A 14,392-nucleotide genomic window follows, 5' to 3' on the forward strand; every position below is an offset into this window, starting at 1 on the left:
GGTAAAGTAAATATATATATATATATATATATATATATATATATATATATATATATATATATAATTTTTTAAAAGTTTTTTGATCCACAGTCATTTCAACCCAGTTTCAGAATAATATCATTGTGCATGGAGGTTTATATTTTTAACAACTACAAGTCACATAGAACAAATGCTCAGTAAGAAAAAGAAGATTCTAACTTTTAAGGAAGTTTGCTTAATCAAGAGATATTATATTTGACCTCAAGCCATCATTTGAACCCTGACATCGGTTGAAAATAGATTCCCCTAAACATAGACACAGACCCTTTTCACTACTATGGACCTAGGACTTTGCTTCCCTAAGTAGGTCCATCAAAATCTGCAGGGTACATTTCAAAGGTGCCATACCAGAATTCCAACTACAAACTTCAGTGTCAGGTTTTCTAGAGGTGGCCCCCAGAAGAGCATTGATGAGAAATCCCTGGTGGAATTGAAGCACACTAAAGTTTGAGAGGCACTACCCAGTGTGTCCCTTGACTGGGAACTGAAACGAGGGTTTATTCTGTCCTGAGACCTCAAGTGCACAGTCACTTAGAATAGGAATAAGCCCATACTCTTGTGAAGCCAAATCCCTGTAAATGTAGCTTTAAGCCAAGGAGTGGCCCTGTAAGCTATTTTGTAACCTTAGCCCTGTGGATTTTAGGAATTGGCCTGGGTCCAGGCTACTTCCTTCATCTTCACTGCTGTTTTGGGAAAGGCCAACTGCTGTCTCTGTTGAGGAAGGAACTCAATCTTTCAGGGCCAGCAGACTTCACAATCCTAAATGTAAAAACATAGCTTGTGTAAAGTAGGTGTGTGCGGCCTGCAATTGTTTCTGAAATAGGAGCAATACTCACATTGCTTTACTACTTTTCTAAACAAGCAGTTAAAAAGTTGGTTAGGCTAGGCATGGTGGTGCACTCCTGAAATCCCAGCAGCCTGGGAGGCTGAGGCAGGAGGATCAGAAGTTTAAAGCCAGCTTCAGCAACTTTGCAAGGCCCTAAGCAACTTAGCAATAATTTGTCTCAAAATAAAAAGGGCTGGGGATGTGGCTCCATGGTTGAGCACCCTGGGTTCAATCCTCAGTACAAAAAAAAAAAAAAAAAATGTTGGCTAGGCCTCAACTTCCTCATCTATAAAAGGGAGTCACCCAGAGCATTAAATGACAACTCAAGCACTGGGTATCTATTATCTGATGACAATGATGTTGATGACAATACAGGAAGACGTGGATTGCTTTCCAGTGTAGAGCCTGCTCTTACCTCTCCTGTTGAACCCCCAATCCCCTGTCCTCTGCCAGGTGTTACTTAGATGTAGAAGAAAATTCATACCGGAGGGTGAGCCATAATTTTTTTTTCTTTTAAAAAACATCTTGGAGATTGGTGGTGAAATGTGGATTAGTCATCTAGAGAGAACAGCACGGTCTTGCCCCACTTCCTTCAGGTGGGAACTGAGGTTTGAGTCAGAAGGTGCCACATCAGGCAGATTCGTGACCGGTTCGGGGGTGGTGACAGTGTTCCTGAAGCCTACACACGTTTCCTACATCCTGTACGCCTCTTTAGAGCGTGGAGCGGATCTGCTGTCTAGAAACTGGGGTACTCTTATACTCAACAGACACTCTACTCTTCCTAGAGATAATATTTTTGGGGGTTTCCCCCTCGAGATTGCCACGTAAGATTAACGTCCCACCACGGACAGACCCAGCAGTGAGTGGGAGAAAAGTGGATTGGGCAGCTTGACTGATGGGGATTCAAATCAAGACTGTGTAGTTTTGAGTATGTGAATTTTAGACTCATTTATTGCCTTCCTGGAAAAAATGTGGGTGGTACCTGCCTCAAAAAAAAAAAAAAAAAGTTATGTTAGTACTTGGCCTCTTATTATCTTGAAAAGAACTCTGAGCCACAAAAGAGTGGAGCCATTGCTGATCTATGCCAAATGGGGTCACTTCTCTGTAGGACAGACGGAATGATTCTTCTTATTTCGTGGCCTTGAATCTTTCATATCTTCCTTTCACCTGCCAGAAAATCATTATCCATAAGAATCGATTACTCTGATAGAAAAGAAAGGAAAAAAAAAAAATGTTCTCCATCAGCCAGATGTTACTAAAGAGTTCGTGCTTGGCATCCTGTGGAGGAAATAGACCAGTTTTCTTTCTTACCTGCGTGCTTGGTATCACGTCAGTCAAGTCATTCACATAGCATTGGTGATGATTCATTCACTTTAGCTTCTTTATTGTTATAATTAAACTTAAAATTTTAAAGTGAAGGATTTGGCAGTGACAGTGGTGGTGATGGTGATGTGAATTTTTTTTTTCTGTTTCTTTTTTTTTTCTTCTTTTCAGAGCAGCTTTATGATTTTATGAATTATGAGTTCTATCTCTGGAACTGCTTGCTCATCCTCAAAACCAGCAAGGCCACTCATACCTCAGGGCCTTTGCATTTGCTGTCTCCTCTGTCGGCAGTGTTCTTCCTCCATGTCAGCAGGGCTCACTTCTTTCAGGTCTCTGCTCACATGTGGCAGTGTAAGTGGACCTTTCCAGAACTCCGACATTAATAGCATTTCCATCACTCTCTGTCCTCTTACTACTCGGTTTAACTTCAGCCTGATATCTTTAATGTTTGTTACATGCCCATTGATTCTCTTTCCCCCAGTAAAATAGGGCTATGTCTCTTGTTGTCTGCTCTAATCCCTAGGCCGTTGCGTATAAATATTTGTTGACTGCACCAGCGTCTGCCACCAGGTGCCACCATGCTGAGTGCTGTGGGTGGCACGATCTTCACATGTACCACTTCAGTTAGCTCTTACATCATCCCTTTGAGCGTGGCCAGTAAATACTATCATTGCCACTCACAGATGTGCTAACAGAGGCTGAGAGGGAGAGGGGTTCCCAAGGCCTAACAGCTCCTCAAAATGGTGGAAGCAATTTAAATCCAGTTAGGGGTAGTCCATATATGAAAATATTAGAAGGAGAATAAACATTCCAAGTCATGCTCACAATGACTAAAGGAAAAGTTTATGCAATAATAAGCATTTGGGCAAAGAGTACTAGTGCTTGGTGATTGATCCCACACAGTCCCATAGCTGAGTTCAACCCTGATTCTGCTATATGTTCAAAGGAGTGATATGACCTTGAGCAAGTGACACAGTGCCTAAATATCAGTGTCATCCTTTCTGAAATGAGAAGAATAATAAGAGATATTATGAGTTTGTGTGTGCGGTGCTTCAAGTAGTCCACAGAAATACTCTGTAAGTGAATATACATACATAGTAGTGGATGGCTGAGTGCTGAGAGTTGGAGAGGCAGATTGTGATTCCTCCAAGCTGAAAGGGCTGGAGAAAGAGGTAGGAATGTTCTCTCTTAATGAAGCTAGCCAAAGGAAATTGTTGCTTATGGCTTCATTGGCACTGCTTAATTACCTGAGTGAGTCCTTCATGTGTGCAGGTGACAGCCTATCTTCCCTGGGGCTCCTGACTGGTCAAACATAGCCTCCTGGGAATTATTTGCAAGCAAGACTCCCTGACTTTCTTGATGTGCATGTGAGGGTCCCTGTGGAACAGCTTATAACTCCAAATGAAAGTAGTTGACTTTGTGAGCAGGAGGCATGTTGAATTGCATGCTGATGAAATGGATGAGAGTCTCCATCTTCTATTATCACATAATATAAAGTTGTTGGGCAAAAATTCTCCATGAAGTAGAGTTCTAATAATTATAGTTAGGAGACAACCAATAACATAGTGATGAGATGTGTCTAGGACCCAGGACCCTGCTGGGTGTCAAGGAAGTCTTTGGAGGTCTTTACAAATATTCATAATAGGTTTTTAAAAATTATTTTTAAAAAGTTTGCTCTGCTCAACTACTTGGAAAAAAAAAAGCAAGGGGGAAAATATCTAAGCACTCCTAATTACCCTATGACAGAACTAGCCAGTAGGACATTTCCCATGCATAGAAGGGAGAGGCACTGGGTGATCTCACCCAGGCCCACCCAGGGCAGAAGGAATCTTCAATAAGCCCCTGACGGAGGGCCAGCTTCCGACACACAATGTCCTGCACAGTCTCACTTCTTTCCAAGGTTCTGAATTTGGCAAAGCACATCTCTGCCTTGCATGGAGACAGAGAATATCGTCTTGGGGTGGCATATTGTCAGCGCCTTCGATGACTACATGGAGAGCAGACCCTGGCCTTCTGCAGATGCCTGTTTTAGCTTTACCAGGGCCTCCTGGTATTGGCTAGGGTCCTTGAACCTCACTCCCAGACTGTTCTAACAGATGTCCAGTTTCTCTAAGGATTCAGAATCTGAAGCCCAGACGGCCAGGTAGATCCTTTTTAAATCCTGTCCCTGACACTAGCTGAGGGACCTGAGAAAGTTGCTGAATGACTAGAAGCTTCAGTTTTCTCCTCTGAGACACAAAACTCTTTTTTGAAAGTATCTGTTTTATCCTAACCATGTTAGGATTGATAGATGCAGAGCTCCGGGCGTATGTGCTCACACATAGTAAATGTTCAGTAAATGCTTGCTGCTGCTCTCAACAGACCCAAGTAGAAGCTGGAATTGTGCATATTTTATGCCTTTTGTCTAATTCTGACTCTTATGAAATGATTTGTGATCCAAGGTGTTTTCATTTATCCCTTGGGGAGCAGAGAGTCAAATCCCTGAAAAGAGAAGACCTAAGAATCCTAAGAATATCAGTTCACTTCTCTTTCAGAATAAATGTATCTATCTATCTATCTATATCTCTATATAAAATATATCTGTCTGTTGATGTTAAGTAGTAAAAAATTATTTTATTTTTCTATTTGCATTGAAAAAAGAATTCCAAGTGACACTAACCCAAGTTCAAAAAACTAACTATTAGAGGTCAACCAAGTCAGAATAATAATTAGGTACCAATAAGGTGGACCTCTAGAAACTGTGAGCACATAGCAAGCCCTTGAATACAGCAAAATATACTTTTTAGGGCTTCTTACCTTTATATGCCATGAATGCCTTTGGCAATCTGATGAAATCCATGGATCCTTTTCCGAATAAGGTTTTAAACATATAAAAAAAGGATACATAGTATTGCAAAACAAACCAATTATATTGATATACTGTCATCACAATATCAAAAACCATGTTTGTGATACAGGAATAAATGTGCTCCTTATTTATGCATTAAATACTGTGTTCTATGGTGGGATTTGTAATTTCAAAATGTGATGGATGAGTGTAATCAATATTTTGAAATATCTGCAGAATTCTAACATGACATGAAAATATCAGTAATTTCCATTGGCAACAAGACACAGGCATTGCCAATATTGCTATATGTTCAAAGGAAATGCTAAATTCCAGGTAGAGGTTAGTGAAAAGAAGGATGTATGTTTCCTCATTCAAGTTCATGTACATATTCTTTGGTCACTTGTAGACCCCAGGTTAAGAAACCATGGCTGAGACTAGCTGTGCAGAGGAAATAGCTCCAGAAATAATGTGAAAGCAGATTGATATTTCTCCTCAAACATATTTCCTGTGCACCAGCTCTGTTAAGTGAGTGGTTCTAGAATCCCAGGAATGGATAACTAGTGAGTTCACTCTTGAGAACTGACTACATCCAGGTCCACCTTCATCCCTTCACAAGGCTTCACTCAAAACTCTATGGGTGCAGAACCAGCTCACCTTGGCAGGTCCCTTTTGATTTGCATGTGTAAGTAAGGGCACCAGGAGATGTGATAAATAGTGCAGGGGCCAGCATGAGAGGAAAAGAGAAATTTTTCCAATTTGGTGGAGGAGTAATGAAAGCTGTGTTAACTCTACATTATTGAGTGTCTTACCAGATGTGGAAATCTTGACATGTTAACGGAAACTCTTTAGTGTTAGTTTTGGTAGATATGACTTAACATCTTCCCAAGCAGTTACTACAGGAATTTGAGTTTCTAAGGAAGAGATGGTACACTACTGTATAGCCAAGGTGATTGTTAAAATGTCCCCCAAAGATCTAAAAATGTTTTCTGTGGTCTGTAGGGATTATTTCACTGTCTTTTGGTTTCTAGTGTTGTAGATAAGAAGATTGAAGCTAGGTTTATCCTCCCTCCACGCTTTGGTAACTTTTTCTGTCTGTCCAGAAGATTCCAAAATGTTTTCTTTACTTTTCTAAGTGACCAGATGTCTGAGCCTTTTCTCACTGATTTCCCCTGGGATTCAGGAGACACCCCCCCCTCGCTCTCCCCTTTCATCCCAAAACATGGGTCTCTCTTCTATTATTTCATTATTTCCTCCTCTCCATCTCTTCCTTCTCTAAGATGGTTTTTGTATTGTATGTGACTGACTATTCAAGTTTCTTCCTTTCTTTCATGATTTCTGTCTATTTTTTTGCTTTGCATTTTGAGATAAATTGATTTTTGAGATAACTTGATTTTTCCTAATAATATCTGGCTTGTTGAATTTACCACCTATCTTACCATGTATTTCCTGAATTTTGAAATTCACTAATCATATTTTTAGATTGAAATTTTGCTCATGTGCTTCATAGGTGTTCTTTGTAAGTTCTTTTGTTGTCTTCATCAGTGGGCTTTTTGTTGTATTCAAGTGGATGCTTCCTATATAAGTTTTGTCAATTGTCTTTACTGCATACAGGGCCCACTTGGATGTGCTCTTCTTTACACTTGACTCATTTGGGCTTAGTATAGCTTTGGGGGAACCTCATCAGTGACAAATCAATGGTGTGTGGCAGGCAGGGGTGCTGATTATCCACTTCTCTTCACTCCCCTAGCCCTCAGCCCAGTGGTTCTGCTCCTTCTAAGCATATTAGGGTGTGGAGAGTTTTTCTATAGGTTGGGAAGAAGAGTGGGAGCCTGTGATTCTCTGCAAAATAAGCTCTTCCCAAGATCCAAAGTAGTCTCAACTTTCTTCTAGAGCTCTCCATCCTCTTTTTCTAGACTCTGGGAGACTTTCAGTAATCAAGTCCCAAAGCTCACCTGCCTCAACTGCCTGTGAGCCTCCCTGGCCCCTGGGGAAATAGAAAGAACACGGCAGGCATTGGAGACTGGTTTTCCCAGAACCCATCTCTCAATTAGTCCTTGATGTTTATAGAAGTGGCACAATGACTGTGGAAATAAACAGGCCAGAACTGTACAAAGTACAGAGCAGAAGACTCTCCTGGTTTCTGTCCATTTTTCAGTGGTAGCCACTGTTAAAAGACTGATGGGTCCCTTAAATAATAAATCTATATCTAAACCTCTCTCTATATATATATCTTTTAAAATACAAACAGAATCATCCAATATACACTGTTTCACAACTTGTTTATCCCTCAATTAATATGTTATGGATATTTTTAAAAATGTGAAAACCTATAGGCTTCCCATGTTTTTTAATTAACTGCACAGTTTTCAATTGTGCAAATATCAAAATGTTTAATGAATGTTTGTTATATAGTTTTCTTCATTATAAACATTGAGTTTTTAAAAATCTTTGCATACTTCTGCATGTATTTATGTAGATTAGATTATTATATATGGAACATATGAGTCAAAGGATATAAGCATTTAAAATTTTGATAGCTTCTGCCATATTTTTTCCCCAAAAGGTTGAACTTGTTCCTCTTCTTTCTATGGAATACAAGAGCCATCATTTCTCATACTCTGACTGATACTTATTTACTATTGTTTTTTTGTTTTTGTTAGTCTGATAAATTAAAAGTAGTATCCTACTATTGCTTTAATTCAAAAAAATTGTAAGTTGTGAGGGAAGTGTTGCATTTTGTCATATGTTTAGTGTCTGGGTATATTTTCCTTCTGTGAATTGCTTTCTCAAGTTGTTCCCTTTTTTTTTCCCATTCAATTGTTAGTTTATTTTTTTCTTGATTTCAGCTCTTTATATTAAAATAAATTTAATATTTAATATTTAAACTTAAAGTTAGTACTGTATCTATCATTGCCAGTTTTTTATGGTGGTTTGTATATACAGGTATTTAAAATTCTGTTGTCGTTTAACCTTTTAACATTTTTTTCCTCCAGGTTTCAGTCTCATTTAGAAAGATCTTCTTTACCTTAAGATGATAATTACATGAGGAATTTACTCCTGGTTTCTTCTTGTGTTTTTATAGTTTTGTGTTTCACATATAATTATTTGATCCACCTGAAATTTATTTTAACATAAGGAGTAGAGAAAGGGTCCAAGTTAACTTGTTAAATTTTTTTCTATATGGCTATCTACCTAATCCAGCACCATGACTAGATGCCCATCTTTTCCTGAGTGATCTGAAATACCACTTCTATCATAGATTGAAACTCTAAGTGGCCAAATCTTTTGTCGAATAATTAAGGTCTGTACAAAGTGAGTGTTTTGAGACTTTAACTCATGAGTCAAGACCATGATGTGCTCAGGAAAATGCCCAAGAGAAGGAAATTGGAACCTTCTCCCTTACCCCAACTCGGGCTCCCCTTCACCTGCCTTTTTGTTATTGGTGTTGCAGATCTCTGAGAAGTACGGGCTGCCCGTGGAGAAGATAGCAAAGCTGTACAAGAAAAGCAAAAAAGGGTAAGAAACAAACTGAACTTAAATTGACTTTCACATCAGACAAGTCTGTATGATGCATTTTTAAAAATGGTTCCTGTCTTTTGTTACCTGCCATCTCTATAAAACTGGTGTCATCCTTCTAAAGGATGGCAGCACCCAGTGAGTGCAGTGCATTTTGAGGATCTTTCATGAGAGAGGAAGAGATCATATGGTCCTGATGGTAGCTGAGATGCCCTATTCCAATGGCAGGATTAGCAGGTGGACTAGAGGGGTCTGGAGGTGGCGAGAACACTGGGGAGAACGGCAAGGTCATCCCTCTGAGAAGAGTGGATTCATAGGAAGTCACATGTGGCTCCTGAGGTTGGTTTCAGGGTGGCATGGTGGGAACAAAAGTGGACAGAGGGAAACTTTCCAAGGTAATTATTAACAAAATGTTATCAAAGGATCCTTGGACTTGCTTGTTCTTGGTGTTATTATTGGATGTGCAGTAGGTTCTAGGTCCTCTGCTAAGTGCTCTACATTGCATTTCTCTATGTACTCCTCACTATTCTATAAGGTAGAACTATTATCACCTCTAATTTACTGTTGAGGAAACTAAGTCAGGTAATTCTTAAGCATCTTGCCCTGGGTCTCATCTTTAGTAAGTAAAACATAGATTTGAACCCAGATCTGTGGCTCAAAGTTCAAGTGTTTATTAGCACCAGCGTTCTGCTATCTACTTTTGAGTCCTCCTAAGGCTTCCTCTGTTTAAGGTTTTAAGAGTAGTGGCCTCAGGATTTAATCCCAGGAGAGTGTCTCCATTGACTCTATTCCTGCAGCTATTTTCCTACAAAAGCAGGAAGTAGGTCTTTAAATTCTTCTCTGGGCCTTTTTCATAAAGGAAATGGATAATGTGGGATTCTCAGGCTTTCTGAGTGATAGAACCTCTGGCTTATTGGAGGTCAAGCAGGAAACCCTTCAACTTGAACTTTCATTGGAAAGCTCACAAAAGTGCACGTTACAATTCTGTCCAAGGTCAATGCAGTAGACTGGGTGTATTCCTTTGAGTGGTGTCTCAAAGTCCTATTGCTGAGCAGAAATCCTCAATGCAGACACGTGTGCTGCCCATAGTAACAATGAATGTGCTTTTAGCCCTGTGATAAATGCTTGTAGTCCCCCAACAACCCTCTATAGCTGGATGGTTCTTAGTTTTGCAAAAGAATAATTGTGATTCTAAAAGTCTAAACAGCTTGTGTGATGACACCTAGCTGCAAAATGATAGAGTCCATGGTTCATTCTCCAACTAAGATCTGTCTGACTTCCAAAAATGAGACTGACTTAAGGACTTCTAAACCATGGAAAGACTCTGGAAGTTGTTTTCTTAGAACTAAATCCACCAGGGGTAGCTAGCCAAGGAATAGGTCACAGGAGGTGAAGTAAGAGCTTCTGAGTGAGGCGAAGTAAGTTTCAAAACTTAGGCAAGCCACGCATGAGGGGGATGAAACTGGGAAAATGGTTGCACCTTTCTAAGCTCCATTTCTCATTTGCAAGTGCTGATCAGAAAACCTACCTTCAAGGTTACCATGAGGATTAAATACAAGATCTCTGATACACAGACACATGTTATGTATTCAACAAAGGCAGCTGCAATTCTGTGTATTCTGCTTTCCCTGATAAGAGCAGAGGCCACATAGCTTAATGAAAATAGACAGGAAGCCTCGCTATTTAGATTGTGGTTTGGTCGATAGCTAACTCTGTGATTTCTGGCTCTGCTAACTTCACTGGGCCTTACTTTAGTAATCTATAAAGCACGAGAGTTGGACTGAATTGGATGGAACATTCTCTCAAACCCTGGTTAATAAAGAACCATAAGGGTAGTTCTGAGACACTGAGGTTTTGCTTTCCTCAAACTGGGTTTTGGGAAAACAAAAGAAAATGAGGGCCTTTTCTGGCCTGATCTCTTCTCTTCCCCCCCCCCCCAGCCTCCTTTGCAAAAGAAAGGCTGAGAGAGCACCTCTCCCCACCCTGCAGCTTACCCTTATACTGAGCCTGCTGTTCACAGCATCTTTGTTCTCTACCCCACACCTTGGCAGCATCTTGGTGAATATGGATGACAACATCATTGAGCACTACTCCAACGAGGACACCTTCATCCTCAACATGGAGAGCATGGTGGAAGGCTTCAAGATCACGCTCATGGAAATCTGAGCCCCTGGCTCAGCGTCCCCTTGGCAGGAGCTCTCAGCATGTTCCTCTCTGGGAGAGAGGGGGCCCCCCTGCTGCCCCTGAACCTGGAGACCCATCTCACCCATCTCATAACTGCTGTTACAAGACTGTGCTGGGAAGCAGGCGAGGCCGAAGGCGCCACTGATTGCAGTGTGCTGGACCCATCCACCAGCTCGCCTGTGTGGTTGAAGCCTGAGCCCCTCAGGAAGTTGCCTTGGGCCTGTGGGTCCTTATTTATTGCCCACCATTTTCCAGAGCCTGGAGTCCAGGCCCCCTGGGACTCTGCAGGTCACTGCGGGCTCCACATGAGACTGTCCAGAGTCCCCTGACAAGAGAAACACAACCACTCATCCCAAAGAGCCTGAAAAACCCTCGCTCTTTCCTTCTCTCCTCTACATCTCTGGAGTGGCTGGACAAAGTGAGCTGCTTCTTGGTGCAGTAGTCACAGGTGGGGTAAGAGGTGGCTGCCTTCTTCCTGGTTAGAAACCTTTAGGTTGCTCTGGGTAAGGTCACCTTGCTAAATACCTCCGGGGGATCCCAGCAAGTGGCCACTGGGCCTTATACAAGAGGACATTCAGCTACCATGTAGGGGGGAAGGAACACAGACAATATGCCAGATGGTCATGTATATATTGTTTATAATATTGCAATAATATATTTTACTTGTGGTTTGTGGGCATGTTTAATGCCACTGGCCTAGGGGAGGCACATACCGGGAGACTCAGAGATTTCCGACTCTGCACCTCTTCAGGATGCATGCCAGGCTAGGAAAGTGGCCTTTGAGGTGTTTGGTGACTATGCCAGGTACCGAGATGGACATTCCACTGGGCTGGTCTGGGGAAACTTGTTTCCCATCCCCAGAGGGAGTGCCCCATCAGTGGGCATGACTTTCCCTCAAGGCCGCGGTGTTTGTCTCCTGCTGATATGCTGTTCTGGACTCTTCCTTTGAGCTCTCTTGTAGGAAAGACCACAGAGAAGAGGCCCTACCTTCTTCTCTGGTTTTGTTACAGGCACAGCCTGAGCTTTGTGGAGAGACTATGCAGGGGTTTGCATAGGGCCCCGTCACTGGAGCTGTTGCAAAGCTCCTTGGCCATCATAAGACTCTTGGACATTGTATAGTGCCTCATAGTTTACAAGCATGTCCTTCATCTCAAGTGGCCCCTTTAAAAGCCCAACTGCAGTGCTGAGAGTCGTGCCAACAGCTCAGCTCTAAATTACAGGCCCAGGCTTCCTCCTGCGCCTAAAGACTGGGAAAGGGGGGATTATCTGTCTCTGTTCCTGGGTGCTGGGTTTTAACAAACTGAGTGAACAAGAAAGCCCCATGAGGCTCGGCTCTTCTGATGCCAGGCTCAGGAGGAGACTGGGAGAGAGGAGGAGGTGAAGAAAAGGAAAACGCTTGAACATCAGAAAAGGATACATTGAGTGGGTCACTGTTCTCTTAGAGGGAATGGGTAGGGGTATACGGGTTTGTGGGCTGAAGCACTAGATTTTGTAGCCACACCCAATACCCAGATATAGGACAGACTCCGCCTAAAGGTCCAGATTTGTTTGTAAAGCACTTTGATGTCTTACCTGGAGGTCCCATGCTCAGTGATCCTGCCCTTTCCCCCTCTTCTGTCTCTGAGGCCCAGAGCAGGAGGGAGGGCTTCCTGTGGCCCAGTTATTGCTTCTTGGGGCTGCAGAAGAATTGAATGGAGTGGAGAGCAAACTTCCAGGGGTGGTCAGAGGGCACTTTTTTGTGTCTCCCGGACATGTTACCCATCCCAGTGGTACCAAAGGTGTGCATGCTGGGTTCAGCTCTGCTCCATTCTGTCCCCTCATCCTACACTCCCCACTGCCACACCCTGGACCTGCAGCATGGGGACCATCCTGGGTACTAATGGGCCTCTGTTCTAATGGACAGATTCAGCATTGGAAATACACAATGTACTATGCACTTCTCATGCTCCTTGGGTTAGGAAAAGTTTCAAGCATGGTTGGCAGGCCTGATGGCTGGGACACAGGACTCCAGAATAGGGAAAAGGCAAAATTTGTGCCACATGACACAGGCTACAGACCCCTCTTTCTCTGCCCCTGTTTACTGGTCTCATCCTAGACAGAAAATGAATCAGAAATGCCTTTGTATTTGTCTGAAGTCCCTGAGCAGTCACTATGGTGACCATTGCCAGGACAAAGGATATGAGGCCAGGGCCACCAAAGGGTGGTACAGAGTGTCAGGTCCCATCCGACCATCTCCTTCTGCATTCTCAGAGTGACTGGAGGTTAGCTAACATGTGAGTTTCACTGTAAGTTAGCAGAGCTTTGATGAGCGCATTTCCTGAGGCAAAAAAAAAAAAAAAACACTCCAGAAAGATAGGAAAACTTGCCTCCTCTTCTTTCTTGTTCCCTTAATCATACCCAAATAAATAAGCTTCTTCTTCTTTTTTTTTTTGTAATTCATAAAAGATGAGGACATGTGAAACAAGTATTTTTCTTATACATCCCAAATTGTTTAGAATTTACCTGTGTTTGGAAATTGGAACCAACAGAAAAATGAAGTCAGATGTTCCTGAAAGACTAAGGCATATCCCCAGTCCAGAACCTTGGGAAGTGTGAAATGAACCAAATGTTTATTTTTCTTCTTATTTAAAATCATGAAAATGCAACCAAAATAGAGGGTTTGTGCCAAATTCTAAGAATGGCCCTTTCTTAAAGACAAGCAAGGGAGACTGTCATATGTACAATATGCTCCAATGTTAAAAAAAAAAAAAGGTAAATGTAACTTAATAGTTTTGTAAATGGGAGAGGGGGAATCTATAAACTATAAATACAGTTATTTTATTTTTTGTACATTTTTAAGAAGAAAATAAATATTCATAACATAAGAGAAAGACAATAGGGTCTGGTGTTTTCTCTGAGGTGGGTGTTGGGGCTGATGGGAAAGAAGTGTCTATATGACCTGGGAAAGTTCTAGGCTCCCTAGCACCTTCAGGTCCTGGACTCCAACAGAGCAGGCTTGTGCTCTTGAAGTTACACAGACCTGCCCCACCCCAGGGCTAAAGCAGAAGGCAGTGAAAGACATCAAGAGACCTTTGGTGGGGATGGCAGGCCCCTTGGAGGGCAGTTGGGCTGGGAGTAGGTCCCATTGTTCACTTCTCCCATGCTCACTCCCAGGTTCACTATCCCTCGGTTGATTTCCTACAGAAGATTCCTGCTTCCTTAGTCCATCCAACCAACCTCTACAGACAGAGGCTTAAACCATGTGGCTCAAACTCTATCGCGTCAAGACACTCCCTTGCCCTGGAATCCACACTTCAAACCACCTTCCTCACATATATTGGGGTTTCCTTGGTGACCACTATGCACATATATTGGACCTCTGATCAGCCAAAAGCATCCCAAGAGAAGAGCATGGTGAAAAGGCAGCCAAGATGAATTTCACTTCTGTTTTTTTCCTGAGCAGCAATGCTATCCATGCATCATTCAGGAAAGAACTTGACTGCTGTTCTGCTATTGGGCAGAGATGTCAGCTATTTTGCATCTGTTTTTAAGGCTGGACAGAAAGTTCTTGCTGAGCCGTGAACTTGGTTTCCTACAACTTTGCTAATAATTCCCAAGTCCCCCCACTCTAAGAATAGCCCTTTCCTAAAGAAAAGCAAAGGAGACTATCATATGTACAATATGACAGTCTCATC

General features: G+C 42.0%; 1 protein-coding gene across 2 annotated transcripts in view; it reads left to right on the forward strand.

Annotated features, from left to right (window-relative positions):
* Grhl2 (grainyhead like transcription factor 2) overlaps positions 1-10,700 on the forward strand; it is a 103,042-nt gene extending 92,342 nt beyond the window's left edge. For both annotated transcript variants that reach the window (XM_076836030.1, XM_076836029.1), the window contains 2 exons: positions 8,470-8,534; positions 10,586-10,700. In XM_076836030.1, the coding sequence (XP_076692145.1) occupies positions 8,470-8,534; positions 10,586-10,700 (180 nt within the window). The remainder of the gene's footprint in view (positions 1-8,469; positions 8,535-10,585) is intronic.
* Positions 10,701-14,392: the final 3,692 nt, after the last annotated feature.

The sequence above is a fragment of the Callospermophilus lateralis genome, chromosome 16, assembly GCF_048772815.1.
Source record: "Callospermophilus lateralis isolate mCalLat2 chromosome 16, mCalLat2.hap1, whole genome shotgun sequence".
Taxonomy (NCBI): domain Eukaryota; kingdom Metazoa; phylum Chordata; class Mammalia; order Rodentia; family Sciuridae; genus Callospermophilus; species Callospermophilus lateralis.